Source organism: Lycium barbarum, chromosome 2 (assembly GCF_019175385.1).
Source record: "Lycium barbarum isolate Lr01 chromosome 2, ASM1917538v2, whole genome shotgun sequence".
NCBI classification, from domain to species: domain Eukaryota; kingdom Viridiplantae; phylum Streptophyta; class Magnoliopsida; order Solanales; family Solanaceae; genus Lycium; species Lycium barbarum.
In genome coordinates, this window is record NC_083338.1 from 17978384 (window position 1) to 17991438 (window position 13055).

Consider the following 13055-nt stretch of genomic DNA (forward strand, 5'->3'; position numbering starts at 1 on the left):
CATGCACCTAAACTGCATGAGTAGGGAATGAGGTACAATTTATTCTCACAAAAGAGAATGCGTGCTTTTTGAATTAGCGTATCATGTTTACATAGTTCCAACCTATTCTAAAATAAGATTCGAAGAGCAGATTAGCCATAAGCAAACTATTAATTGTCTCTGCGAACCACTGGTTCAAGGCCTAGTTGAATTACGGCTTGCCTTATGCAACGCCATCAAACCTTTTCCGACCAGTCACCACCAAACCACAATTGATTTACAACAGCAAACAACGAGTAGGAGGTGGCTATATGAATGCTCCCTGTCCATGTCGCTTAATCAAGCATGTCTCAGTCTAATATTATAAAAACTGCAATCAGCTTGATGCCACATAAAAACAATGTTTCATTTGTTCTTATCTCTAGATTTCATAAACCCGATGTACGCAGGACATGCATAACTGTTTCCAGCTTATGGAAAAAATTACATGGTATTCCATTATCATTTAATAGATGATAACCAAGTTTTGTATCAAACTGATGTTATCAAAACTTCAAAAGTACCATAATCTCGTTTGGGTCGTTGACTACACGGCGGACATGGCATCCCAAGAGCAAGAATTGCGTCCACAAGCTTGACCTGATGATGTGGCTACGGCGTGGATTTGCTTGCAATCCCAGCCACAATCATCGAAAAAGCCAGAGCCAATTGCATCTTTCAATGCCAGATGATTCTTAGCATGCTGTGTCTTGGGACTGGAAAAGTTCGTCTGGTTCGAAGTGCCATCTTTGTCATCCAAGGGGGCTGGATCGCCTATCTCTTGCTTAACCTTGCATCCTTTAACATCATAGAAGAATCCAATTATACAAATTAATAAATAAAGGAAATTTTCATTTTTGAACTGCTCAAAAGAATAATATCCAGCAAATGTATAGGTTTTATATATTAAGTACAAATATACCTATAATATACACATTGTATACACAAAAATATTCATATAATATACTTATTGCATACACAAAATATACATATAATATACATAAATATACATATAATATAGATAATTAGTGTATAGGTTTTGTATATATTTGGCTAGTGACCATAGTTAATTTCGGCCGACGGGCCGTAAATGAAAAAGTCCAATAATAAACTTCCACTATGTAGATAATTAGGAGAAATCAGTAAATTAACCACTCTCACCTGACATTGTGGCTATTGATGGTAACTCATGTAATGAGGTTCCACTGATAGGGGCGTATTCACTAAATACTGATGCAGAGAAATGACTGAAAGGAGAGAATGGATCGCCATAAGTTTCCCATCCTTTGAGATCTGGACATGAATTATCCTTTGAATCTTTCATAGTTTGTGATTCATAAAGCACAGCTTCCAGTAGACCACTGTTCCTAGGTGACAGACTACCCGATTCACTGTGTCCAGCTGGAGGGGATTGAATCAGAATATCAACTGACTCTAGTGAAGGAAGCGGGGAAGCAGGTGGGCCCCAGTTTGCTGTCTGATTTTGGAGTGAAGGGAGCTCCAGCTTCGTAGCCCATGTGGGCTCTGAAGAAGAAGAGTTGCCATTTAAACAGGCATGGCTGCCCGGAATTACACTTGAGAATGATCGATGATCATCATATGTCAAATTATGATTATTATACGAAGAAAACCCCAAGGGTTGAGCAAGCAAAGAACTGCCATTCTGATATTGGAAGGAAGTTAGGAGAAGATCACCATTTGAACAGGAGAACACGGAATCTGATCCTCGTATACGCTTTGACGGATGCATTGTAGAAAGAAAAGACGTAGTACTATAGGGAACTCTATGTCCCTGGGCCAGAAAGCTAATTGGTGGTGGATAGAACAAGTGATTGAGTTCCAAATTTTTGAACTCCACAGCAGGAATCTCAAAGTTGTTAGAATTTTGTGCATCTGCAGACGAGAATGCACCCGATTCTTCATTTTGTTTGTTCTGACTTGCCAGGAAACAAATATCTGGAGGGTAAACTGGCAAGCCTGCACGCTGTCGTCTCTTTATTCTGGTGTTCCAGTAGTTCTTGATCTCGTTATCTGTGCGGCCAGGCAACTGAAAGGGTAGAAAACGGCATAAAAAAAAGTTAATAATGAGAAATTGAAGAAATCACACTCCTAATTACTTAATTAGTGATATCTCCAGCCTAATATTCTGCCTCTTTAACTGTTATATACTAATGTTGTTACTTTTACTTTGGTTATTTGGTTATCTTTACTATTTTGCTGTCAATACTTTTCTTTTCTTCAGTATTTTCATCATAGCTTTTTACTATTGTATTTTTCAAACCTGTTTCGAAAACGCTTTTATTGAGTTGAGGGTCTATCAGAAACAACCTATATACCTCACCCAAGGTAGGAGGGGGTCACACTGGGTATGTTGTTGGTCTAAATGTGGAAATGACAGGTTAATGTTTTAAAAAATTTGAACCTTTTCTATTAAATGTGCCTGCGTAGCATTTTTTTCCATACTAGACTATTGAAGTACCATAAGCCGGGGTAGAACCTAAATTAGAAGTTGGACAGCTAATCCTCGACCAAATAAGTGTTAGGCAGTTTCATACAAAGTCATGCAACTTTTTGTTTAATGAAAAGTACTAACCAAGAGTATTAGTTCTACCAAGCACAAAACACTATTCATTATCACACAAGATATACTGCACATATCACCCAAAGGCCAAAGCATAAGCATGTGTATCAAGATGATGGAAGAATGTAACTTGGACTACTATAAAAGACAACAGATAGTACAGAGAAAATCATGTGTATCAAGATGATGGTAGAAAAGGTGCTCTGACAATGTGGCGTTCGTCGTTTGTAACTTCATAGAAAGGTGCTCTGACAATGTGGCGTTCGTCGTTTGTAACTTCTTCTTTACCAGGCGAACACTTTTGTCTAATTTTCCTATTCACTTCCTATACTGGTCAAGGGACAATTACCAAGTGTATAACAAACATACATATAAATATGTTTAAGGCAGATGAGACTTGATGATGCAATAAGTCTCATTGAGCCAGAAACCTTTTACATCCTGGATTCTGGCAACTTTTTAAGACTCTCTAAATCCATGTCATATCTCTTCTGATCATGGCTTCATTAGGCGGATTTTAGACCCCCCTTAGTGTTGAAAATAGAGCAAAAGAAATGCAACAAACTATTTCAGAGAGCGAAAGCTCAACAGTTAATGACTAGTGTTATTTTAAAAAGAATAGTCTGATCGACCGAGATACGCTGGCAGGGCCAAACAATGTTCACATTATCAACCCGTAAAGCAATGCCCATCTCAGAACCCTTGTGTCCCGAAGTGGTAGTCCTACTATGCTTCTGGGAGTTAACAAAACAATCTTCATTGAGATTTTAAGTATGTTTTTTCATCATTTGAAAGAAGAAATTTGCATCTTGTAGTAATATTCTTACATTTCTAAATATTCAAGTCTCATTTTCAAAAGATAGATTAATTTGAGTCCACTTCAATTCAAAAAATGAGTCCTATTGACATAAATAAGTGAAACAGGACTATCAGTTAGGGATTTCGTTTCACCAGGATTCGAAGAAGAATATGTAGCTCTAGTTACATAGCAAATTAAATGGATGGCGAACTGTTAGGTGTTATCAATAAACAGTGGGTGATTGATGACACAACATAAAGTGTCAACAAGAGCTATGGATGACTTTAAGCGAGAGCTATGGGTAGAAAATAGGAAATGAGAGCTTTCTCCTATTCTGATTTCCAAGGGTAACTATAATTTCATATGATAACACAAAAGTTGACAACAAAGGAAAAGCAAAATATAAGATTTGGGATTGCATGATTACAAACAGGGGCGATACATATGGGGAAGAAAAGCTAAATCTGATTCAAAAAGATTGAACAGATCAAGGTTCCCTGACACAGCTGAACATTTGAAGGTTAGCAGAAACTCATAATTAGACGACGAACTGATCAAAATAACACGAATTACTTATTCAGACAAGGACCAAACGGTGTGGAATCCGGTTCTTCAGAGGGTTGAGAAGAGATTAGCAGGGTGGCAGAAAAGATATTTGTCCAAAGGCGGAAGGAAGTGCTTATAAAGAGCACCTTATCGAGTATTCCTACTTATTTCTTGTCTTTGTTTCAGGCTCCAGTTTCAGTCACAGGAAAGTTGGAGAAGATCCAAAGAGATTTTCTTCGGGACGCAGCGGATGGGGCAAGGAAGTTTCACTCTGTGCGGTGGGAGACTGTCACATCTCCTAAAAAATGGAGAGGACTTGGTATTAAAGGACTTAAAAGTGTTTAATAAAGCCTTGCTTGGCAAATGGCTGTGGAGATTTGGGATGGAGATAAATGTTTTTTGGAGAGGGGTGATAATTGATAAACATGGGGCTATGGAAGAGGATTGGAGATCTAGAGATGCGACTATGCCTTTTGGGTGTGGTTTGTGGAGGAACATCATGAAGGGATGGGATGATTTCAAAGTAAACATCTCATTCAAGGTTGGAGACGGGAGGAGAGTTAAATTTTGGGGTCATAGGTGGTGTGGAGATAATTTATTGAAAAATGAGTTTTCGAGCCTACATAGAATATCTTGCCAAAGAATACAACAAGTGAGAGGAACACAGGGTGGAGATACTTTTTGGGACTTGAGATTTAGGAGGGACTTGCATGATTGGGAGGTGACCAAGTTTCAAAGATTGTTGGCTCTACTCCATAAGCAAGTTACTTCGGTGGATGATCCCGATGAATTGTGGTGGGCTTTGGGGAAGAATGGTTTGTTCTCAGTCAAGTCTTTTTATGAGAAACTTTTGATTGGGGAAGATGAACTTTTTCCTTCTAACGCAGTTTGGGTTCCAAAGGTGCCAAGGAAGGTGTGTTTTTTCACTTTGCTAGCTACTAGAGGGGTGATCCTGACGCAGAAAATTTTAGAAAGCGGAAAGTTGGGATACGGCGAGGACGTGAATCATCTTCTTCTTCATTGTGGTCTTACTATGAGGCTATGGTGGGATATGTTCAGGTGGTTTGACAAACGTTGGGTAATGCCAAGAACTGTGAAAGAGTTGATGTTCAGTTGGAAGAGCGGGAGAAGGAGGAGAAGGCGTAGGGCATGGAACGTAGTTCCACTAGCTTTAATGTGGGTGGTGTGGGGAGAGAGAAACAGGAGAGCTTTTGAGGGGGTGGAGTCGAAATTTTCACAATTTAGGAGTGGCCTTCGATCCCTTATTTTTTTTTTTTTGGGTGCACCCATAGAGCTCCCAATTGTATAGAAGATTGGGTGGAGTTTGTAGAGAATTACTTCTTTTGGTAGATTTCTTTACCTTTTGGTATATATCCCTTGTATACGGCCAGATTTTTGGCCATGTTTATGAATGAAAATATGTTTACCTGATTAAAATAAAATAAAATTAAGTACTACTCCATCCGTACCATTTTATCTACGTTGTTTGACCGGGCGCAGAGTTTAAGCAAGAAAGACATACTTTTGAAACTTGAGGAGTTGAGGCATAAAACAAGCCATAGACATTTCTATAGTAATAAATCATTTCATTAGGGTAAAATAGAAAGTTTAAAGTTAAATCATTTCTAACTATAGAAACGTGTCATTCTTTTTGGGATAGACTAAAAAGGAAAGTATACCAAATAAACTGGGATAGAGTAATAAAAACAGTACTTATCAAGGACTACTAGACATAGACCTCGAATTTATCCGGGGTAGGACATCCTACACTTAAAAAGGAATTAATATGAAATAAAAACATAAATGAAGGATGCCAGTTAAAGACATTTTGTTTGCAGAATTTACAAATTAAACAAAAAGATACTACATATGATTTTCCCCTTTTTTTTGTTCAAGAAACTGACACAAAGGTCAAAATACTAGAATCCTATACGTTTTGAAATTCGTAAGTATAAAACGATGAATGTTTTTTTAACAAAACAAAATCTTGAACTGTCAGTTTAACTAATTCTTCATGATTGTTCAATAAAATTACGGAAGCAGACGACACTATGCCTTATGATTATCTAAGCAAAGATACGGAACAAAATAAGACACTTTCAAATAGTTGGAGTAACCACAAGTGACTGAAAAAGATTGAGAGATAATACGAACCTCAGCAGCCATTCGTGCCCATTTGTTTCCAATCTTAGCATGCAGTTCAATTATCCGTCGCTCTTCCTCTGGAGTAAATGCACCTTTCTTTAAATCCGGTCTTAGGTGATTTGCCCACCGCAAACGACAACTTTTACCACAGCGAGCAAGTCCTGAATGCTTCTGAACAGCATTCCAATTCCCCTCACCATGTGTCATGACGTAATCCACTAAAATCGCATCTTCCGCAGAAGTCCAGGGACCTTTTTTAAGTGCTACACTTTCTTCATCTGGCGAATCCATGTCAACTTTGGATGTCATCATATAATCGGTTTCACTTGTGATGCTCATATCCTAAAATGTTTAATAAATAAAAAATGGGACAATTACATTTTTGGACCTCTCAAAAGAATAATAGCCAGCAATTGTAAAGGTTTTGTATATAAGTATAAATATACATATAATATACATAATCAGTGTATAGGTTTTGTATATTTTGGCTAGCGCCCATAACTAATTTTGGCCGACGGGCCAAAATGATAAAAGCTCTAAAAAAATAGCATGTAATTGCCAATAGAAGGAGACGTGAAGAAAAAAAAAAAGGAGACGTGAAATTGTTTGCTATAAAGTCAAGGGAGAAACACAGGCGTTATGTCCCAAAGGAGTGACCTCATTCACGACAAAGCCAGTCGAGCTTAATATTACAAATAGGTGATATTAAAGAAACTGCCCCTTTTTTTTTGGGTGGGGGGGGGGGGGGGGGGGGGGGATAAGTAAAAGGATTTTATTCAAATAACAGCACCACAACGGCACTGAAATTACAGAATAGGACGGATATATATAAGCCACGAAAGAAAGCAAATTGATATAGATTCTCACAAAATAACATAAAAGGTAAAAAGATAAATGATGAAAAAGGATAACCCGATACATAATTCAGGACATCAAACTGCTAAAAACTCATCGGACTTTGGGATAAAATGAATGAAACAGGAAGGAAAAGAGCTCATATACAAGTCCACAAAGAAATCCACTGAGCTCAATCCTAGGTATATATAATAACTTAATTCTTTGACCAAAGCAAATAAAAATATACATCATAGCTTTCGAAGAAAACAAAGACGCCGCTAGCTTGTGAAAACAAATAAGGCATAATACATAAACAGGCCCTCAAACTTGGCCTCAACTGGAAAGTATGCCCTCCAACTTTGGGTGTGCACAAGTAGGCACCTCAACTTTTACACCAGAGTAGGGAGAAAGGGAAAGGGGAAGCTACTGATGGGGCTTGAACCCTCCACCTCCACTGTGGAATGCAGGGAGCTCACCAAGTGAGCTAGCCCTCAACCCCGTTAAAATACTTACTTACACGTGGTGCTTCTACCAAACCAATAAATGCATGGCTCAAAAATGAATGTGAAAGGGATTCAAAATTAATATGAAAGGAACTCCTAGTTTACAATTTACTTGACTTCACTAACTCCAATAAGAACCCATTCACACCTAACAACACCCCCCCCCCCCCCCCCCCCCCCCAAAAAAAAACAAAAAAAACAAAAGGTCACTTCTATGAAAATTTCACAATCAACAATCAAGAGACCCAATTCAATCTTTCTAGTGTAAACTGCTTAGACAAATTAAGAAAATACCCCAATAGGAGTATGCTGAGCAATTAACAGGCCTAATAAAATCACAAAAAACAGCAAACAAAACAAGCTAAAAAAAAATCACAAAAACCAGCAAACATAACAAGCTAAGAAAAAATCATAAAAACTAGCAAACATAACAAGCTTAGAAAAATCATAAAAACCAGGTAACATAACAAGCTCAAAAAAATCATAAAAACCAGGAAACATAACAAGCTCAAAAAAATCATAAAAAACAGGAAACAGAACAAGCTCAATAAAATCATAAAAACCAGGTAACATAACAAGCTAAAAAAAAATCATAAAAACCAAGAAACATAACAAGCTAAAAGAAATCATAAAAAACAAGAAACATAACAAGCTAAAAGAAATCATAAAAACCAAGAAACATAACAAGCTCAAAAAAATCATAAAAGCCAGGAAACATAACAAGCTCAAGGAAATCATAAAATCCAGGAAACAATACAAGCTAAAAAAAAAAATCATAAAAACCAGGAAACACAACAAGCTCAAAGAAATCATAAAAACCAAGAAACACAACAAGCTCAAAGAAATCATAAAAACCAAGAAACATAACAAGCTCAAAAAAATCATAAAAAACAGGAAACAAAACAAGCTCAATAAAATCATAAAAACCAGGTAACATAACAAGCTAAAAACAAAATCATAAAAACCAAGAAACATAACAAGCTAAAAGAAATCATAAAAAACAAGAAACATAACAAGCTAAAAGAAATCATAAAAAACAAGAAACATAACAAGCTAAAAGAAATCATAAAAACCAAGAAACATAACAAGCTCAAAAAAATCATAAAAACCAGGAAACATAACAAGCTCAAGGAAATCATAAAATCCAGGAAACAATACAAGCTAAAAAAAAAAAATCATAAAAACCAGGAAACACAACAAGCTCAAAGAAATCATAAAAACCAAGAAACACAACAAGCTCAAAGAAATCATAAAAACCAAGAAACATAACAAGCTCAAAAAAATCATAAAACACAGGAAACAGAACAAGCTCAATAAAATCATAAAAACCAGGTAACATAACAAGCTCAAGGAAATCATAAAATCCAGGAAACATAACAAGCTCAAAAAAATCATAAAAACCAGGAAACATAACAAGCTCAAGGAAATCATAAAATCCAGGAAACAATACAAGCTAAAAAAAAAAATCATAAAAACCAGGAAACACAACAAGCTCAAAGAAATCATAAAAACCAAGAAACACAACAAGCTCAAAGAAATCATAAAAACCAAGAAACATAACAAGCTCAAAAAAATCATAAAAAACAGGAAACAGAACAAGCTCAATAAAATCATAAAAACCAAGTAACATAACAAGCTAAAAAAAAAATCATAAAAACCAAGAAACATAACAAGCTAAAAGAAATCATAAAAAACAAGAAACATAACAAGATAAAAGAAATCATAAAAACCAAGAAACATAACAAGCTCAAAAAAATCATAAAAACCAGGAAACATAACAAGCTCAAGGAAATCATAAAATCCAGGAAACAATACAAGCTAAAAAAAAAAAATCATAAAAACCAGGAAACACAACAAGCTCAAAGAAATCATAAAAACCAAGAAACACAACAAGCTCAAAGAAATCATAAAAACCAAGAAACACAACAAGCTCAAAGAAATCATAAAAACCAAGAAACATAACAAGCTCAAAAAAATCATAAAAAACAGGAAACAGAACAAGCTCAATAAAATCATAAAAACCAGGTAACATAACAAGCTCAAGGAAATCATAAAATCCAGGAAACATAACAAGCTCAAAAAAATCATAAAAACCAGGAAACATAACAAGCTCAAGGAAATCATAAAATCCAGGAAACAATACAAGCTAAAAAAAAAAATCATAAAAACCAGGAAACACAACAAGCTCAAAGAAAAAACCCTCAGGGGTTGGCCTGGTGGTAATTGGCTTGAGCCTTGGGGTGCTCCCTTTCAAGGTCTCAAGTTCGAAACCCACTGGGTGCAAACAATTTCTGAGGGCCATCGGACTGGGGTAAAACCCTGAATTACCCGTGGTGCACTTGCGGGAAACTCCTTGCCGAGGGCCTGTGCACCCCCGGGATTAGTCGGGGCTCAAAGAGACCCGGACACCCGGTGCTTAATCAAAAAAAACAAGCTCAAAGAAATCATAAAAACCAAGAAACACAACAAGCTCAAAGAAATCATAAAAACCAAGAAACATAACAAGCTCAAAAAAATCATAAAAAACAGGAAACAGAACAAGCTCAATAAAATCATAAAAACCAGGTAACATAACAAGCTCAAGGAAATCATAAAATCCAGGAAACATAACAAGCTCAAAAAAATCATAAAAACCAGGAAACATAACAAGCTCAAGGAAATCATAAAATCCAGGAAACAATACAAGCTAAAAAAAAAAATCATAAAAACCAGGAAACACAACAAGCTCAAAGAAATCATAAAAACCAAGAAACACAACAAGCTCAAAGAAATCATAAAAACCAAGAAACATAACAAGCTCAAAAAAATCATAAAAAACAGGAAACAGAACAAGCTCAATAAAATCATAAAAACCAAGTAACATAACAAGCTAAAAAAAAAATCATAAAAACCAAGAAACATAACAAGCTAAAAGAAATCATAAAAAACAAGAAACATAACAAGATAAAAGAAATCATAAAAACCAAGAAACATAACAAGCTCAAAAAAATCATAAAAACCAGGAAACATAACAAGCTCAAGGAAATCATAAAATCCAGGAAACAATACAAGCTAAAAAAAAAAATCATAAAAACCAGGAAACACAACAAGCTCAAAGAAATCATAAAAACCAAGAAACACAACAAGCTCAAAGAAATCATAAAAACCAAGAAACACAACAAGCTCAAAGAAATCATAAAAACCAAGAAACATAACAAGCTCAAAAAAATCATAAAAAACAGGAAACAGAACAAGCTCAATAAAATCATAAAAACCAGGTAACATAACAAGCTCAAGGAAATCATAAAATCCAGGAAACATAACAAGCTCAAAAAAATCATAAAAACCAGGAAACATAACAAGCTCAAGGAAATCATAAAATCCAGGAAACAATACAAGCTAAAAAAAAAAATCATAAAAACCAGGAAACACAACAAGCTCAAAGAAAAAACCCTCAGGGGTTGGCCTGGTGGTAATTGGCTTGAGCCTTGGGGTGCTCCCTTTCAAGGTCTCAAGTTCGAAACCCACTGGGTGCAAACAATTTCTGAGGGCCATCGGACTGGGGTAAAACCCTGAATTACCCGTGGTGCACTTGCGGGAAACTCCTTGCCGAGGGCCTGTGCACCCCCGGGATTAGTCGGGGCTCAAAGAGACCCGGACACCCGGTGCTTAATCAAAAAAAACAAGCTCAAAGAAATCATAAAAACCAAGAAACACAACAAGCTCAAAGAAATCATAAAAACCAAGAAACATAACAAGCTCAAAAAAATCATAAAAAACAGGAAACAGAACAAGCTCAATAAAATCATAAAAACCAGGTAACATAACAAGCTCAAGGAAATCATAAAATCCAGGAAACATAACAAGCTCAAAAAAATCATAAAAACCAGGAAACATAACAAGCTCAAGGAAATCATAAAATCCAGGAAACAATACAAGCTAAAAAAAAAAATCATAAAAACCAGGAAACACAACAAGCTCAAAGAAATCATAAAAACCAAGAAACATAACAAGCTCAAAAAAATCATAAAAAACAGGAAACAGAACAAGCTCAATAAAATCATAAAAACCAGGTAACATAACAAGCTAAAAAAAATCATAAAAACCAAGAAACATAACAAGCTAAAAGAAATCATAAAAAACAAGAAACATAACAAGCTAAAAGAAATCATAAAAACCAGGAAACACAACAAGCTCAAAGAAATCATAAAATCCAGGAAACAATACAAGCTAAAAAAAATCATAAAAACCAGCAAACATAACAAGCTAAAAAAAAAATCATAAAACCAGGACACACAACAAGCTCAAAGAAATCATAAAAACCAAGAAACATAACAAGCTCAAAGAAATCATAAAAACCAAGAAACATAACAAGCTCAAAGAAATAACAAAAACCAAGAAACACAACAAGCTCAAAAAAAAAAAAAAATCAGAACACAATTAGCATTTTAATCATACCTGAATAAAGAAAGCTGGTGAAGCAACCCACAGAGACTTGGAGCTAGTGACAACTAATCAGTTCCCTCAAAAAAAAAATCAGATAAATAAGTGAAGAACCAACAGATTTCAATTGAATTCAACACAGAAAAAACTGAAAGTAAGCTTAAAACTCAATATACAAAAAAAACCCCAGAAAAGAAGTAACATAAATTAACAAGAAAACCTTTAAAAATGATGTCAAAACCCAAAATATTGATTATAAAAAATCAAGACTAGGACTTTAATTAAGGCCCATAAAACAAAACTTGAAGATAGAAATGGGAATGCAAAAATCTTAAAGAATTAGTAAAAAAGGAAGAATCTTTTAGAAACCCAAATTGTGTTTTGTGAAGAAAGAAATAAAGATCCACTTATTATTGAAAGAGTTTTGACAAAAAAGAAACACAGTGAAAGATAGCTTAGGTGTCAGCAGCTTAAGGAATTTTAAAAAAAGAAGACAAAAGGGAAAAATAAAGAGAGGTTTACATGGCAACAAGAAGAGAGAGAAGATAGAGGAGAAAGCTTAGGGATAAATAACACCCACATCATTAAATTAAGGGAAAAGTGATCATTTGCTTGTTTAATTGGTCTTTCATTTTTTCTTTTTTTGGGTAAAAATTTGCATTGGTATTTATACCAAACAATTCAAGTTAGGGTAAAGTCTGCATATGCTCTATCCTCTTCAGACCTTATTTGGTTGGATTTTACTGGTATGTTGTGATTGTTGTTGTAATTCAAGTTACTATGGTTAGGTGAATTAATCAAGTAAAAGTATATATTAATTAATTATAATCAAGTGGAAAAAAGGCAGTCTGATGCACAAAGCATCCCTCGTTAGCAGGGTCCGGCGAAGGACCGTGGTAAGGGATGTGGCGTAGACAATCAATGATAGTTATATAAATTCAAGACTTAACACATACTTAACCCCTTAAACTTGATAGGATATTTTATTTAGACACTTGAATGAAGTCTTGTTCTAATTGAACACCTCACTCCTAACAAAGTGTTCCAAATAGACACTTTCCATTCAAGTTTTTTTTTTTTTTTTTTGTTATGTGTCATTCGTCTATTAGGTAGTTAGGTTAACTACATAAAATATGTCATATACACATTCACCTCAATTTTCTGGGGTTGTACAGTTTATTGAGATGAATGCGTATATGACATA

At 35.2% G+C, this 13055-nt stretch overlaps 1 protein-coding gene across 1 annotated transcript; it reads right to left on the bottom strand.

The window, feature by feature from the left end:
• Positions 1-371: 371 nt before the first annotated feature.
• Positions 372-12402, bottom strand: LOC132626287 (transcription factor GAMYB-like). Its single transcript, XM_060341102.1, has 4 exons — positions 11867-12402; positions 6099-6431; positions 1180-2065; positions 372-816 (listed from the first exon to the last, which is right to left on the bottom strand). Exons 2-4 carry the CDS (start codon positions 6426-6428, stop codon positions 566-568), a joined length of 1467 nt encoding a protein of 488 aa, XP_060197085.1. The 5' UTR covers positions 6429-6431; positions 11867-12402; the 3' UTR covers positions 372-565.
• Positions 12403-13055: the final 653 nt, after the last annotated feature.

Bases quoted from the DNA above. Each gene is read 5' to 3' on its own strand.
- LOC132626287 (XM_060341102.1), bottom strand. From the start codon at position 6,428: ATGAGCATCACAAGTGAAACCGATTATATGATGACATCCAAAGTTGAC. The intron at 2,066-6,098 runs GTTCGTATTATC...CTACCCTTTCAG, and splicing joins GGGCACGAATGGCTGCTGAG to TTGCCTGGCCGCACAGATAA. The intron at 817-1,179 runs GTGAGAGTGGTT...ATGATGTTAAAG, and splicing joins ATCAATAGCCACAATGTCAG to GATGCAAGGTTAAGCAAGAG.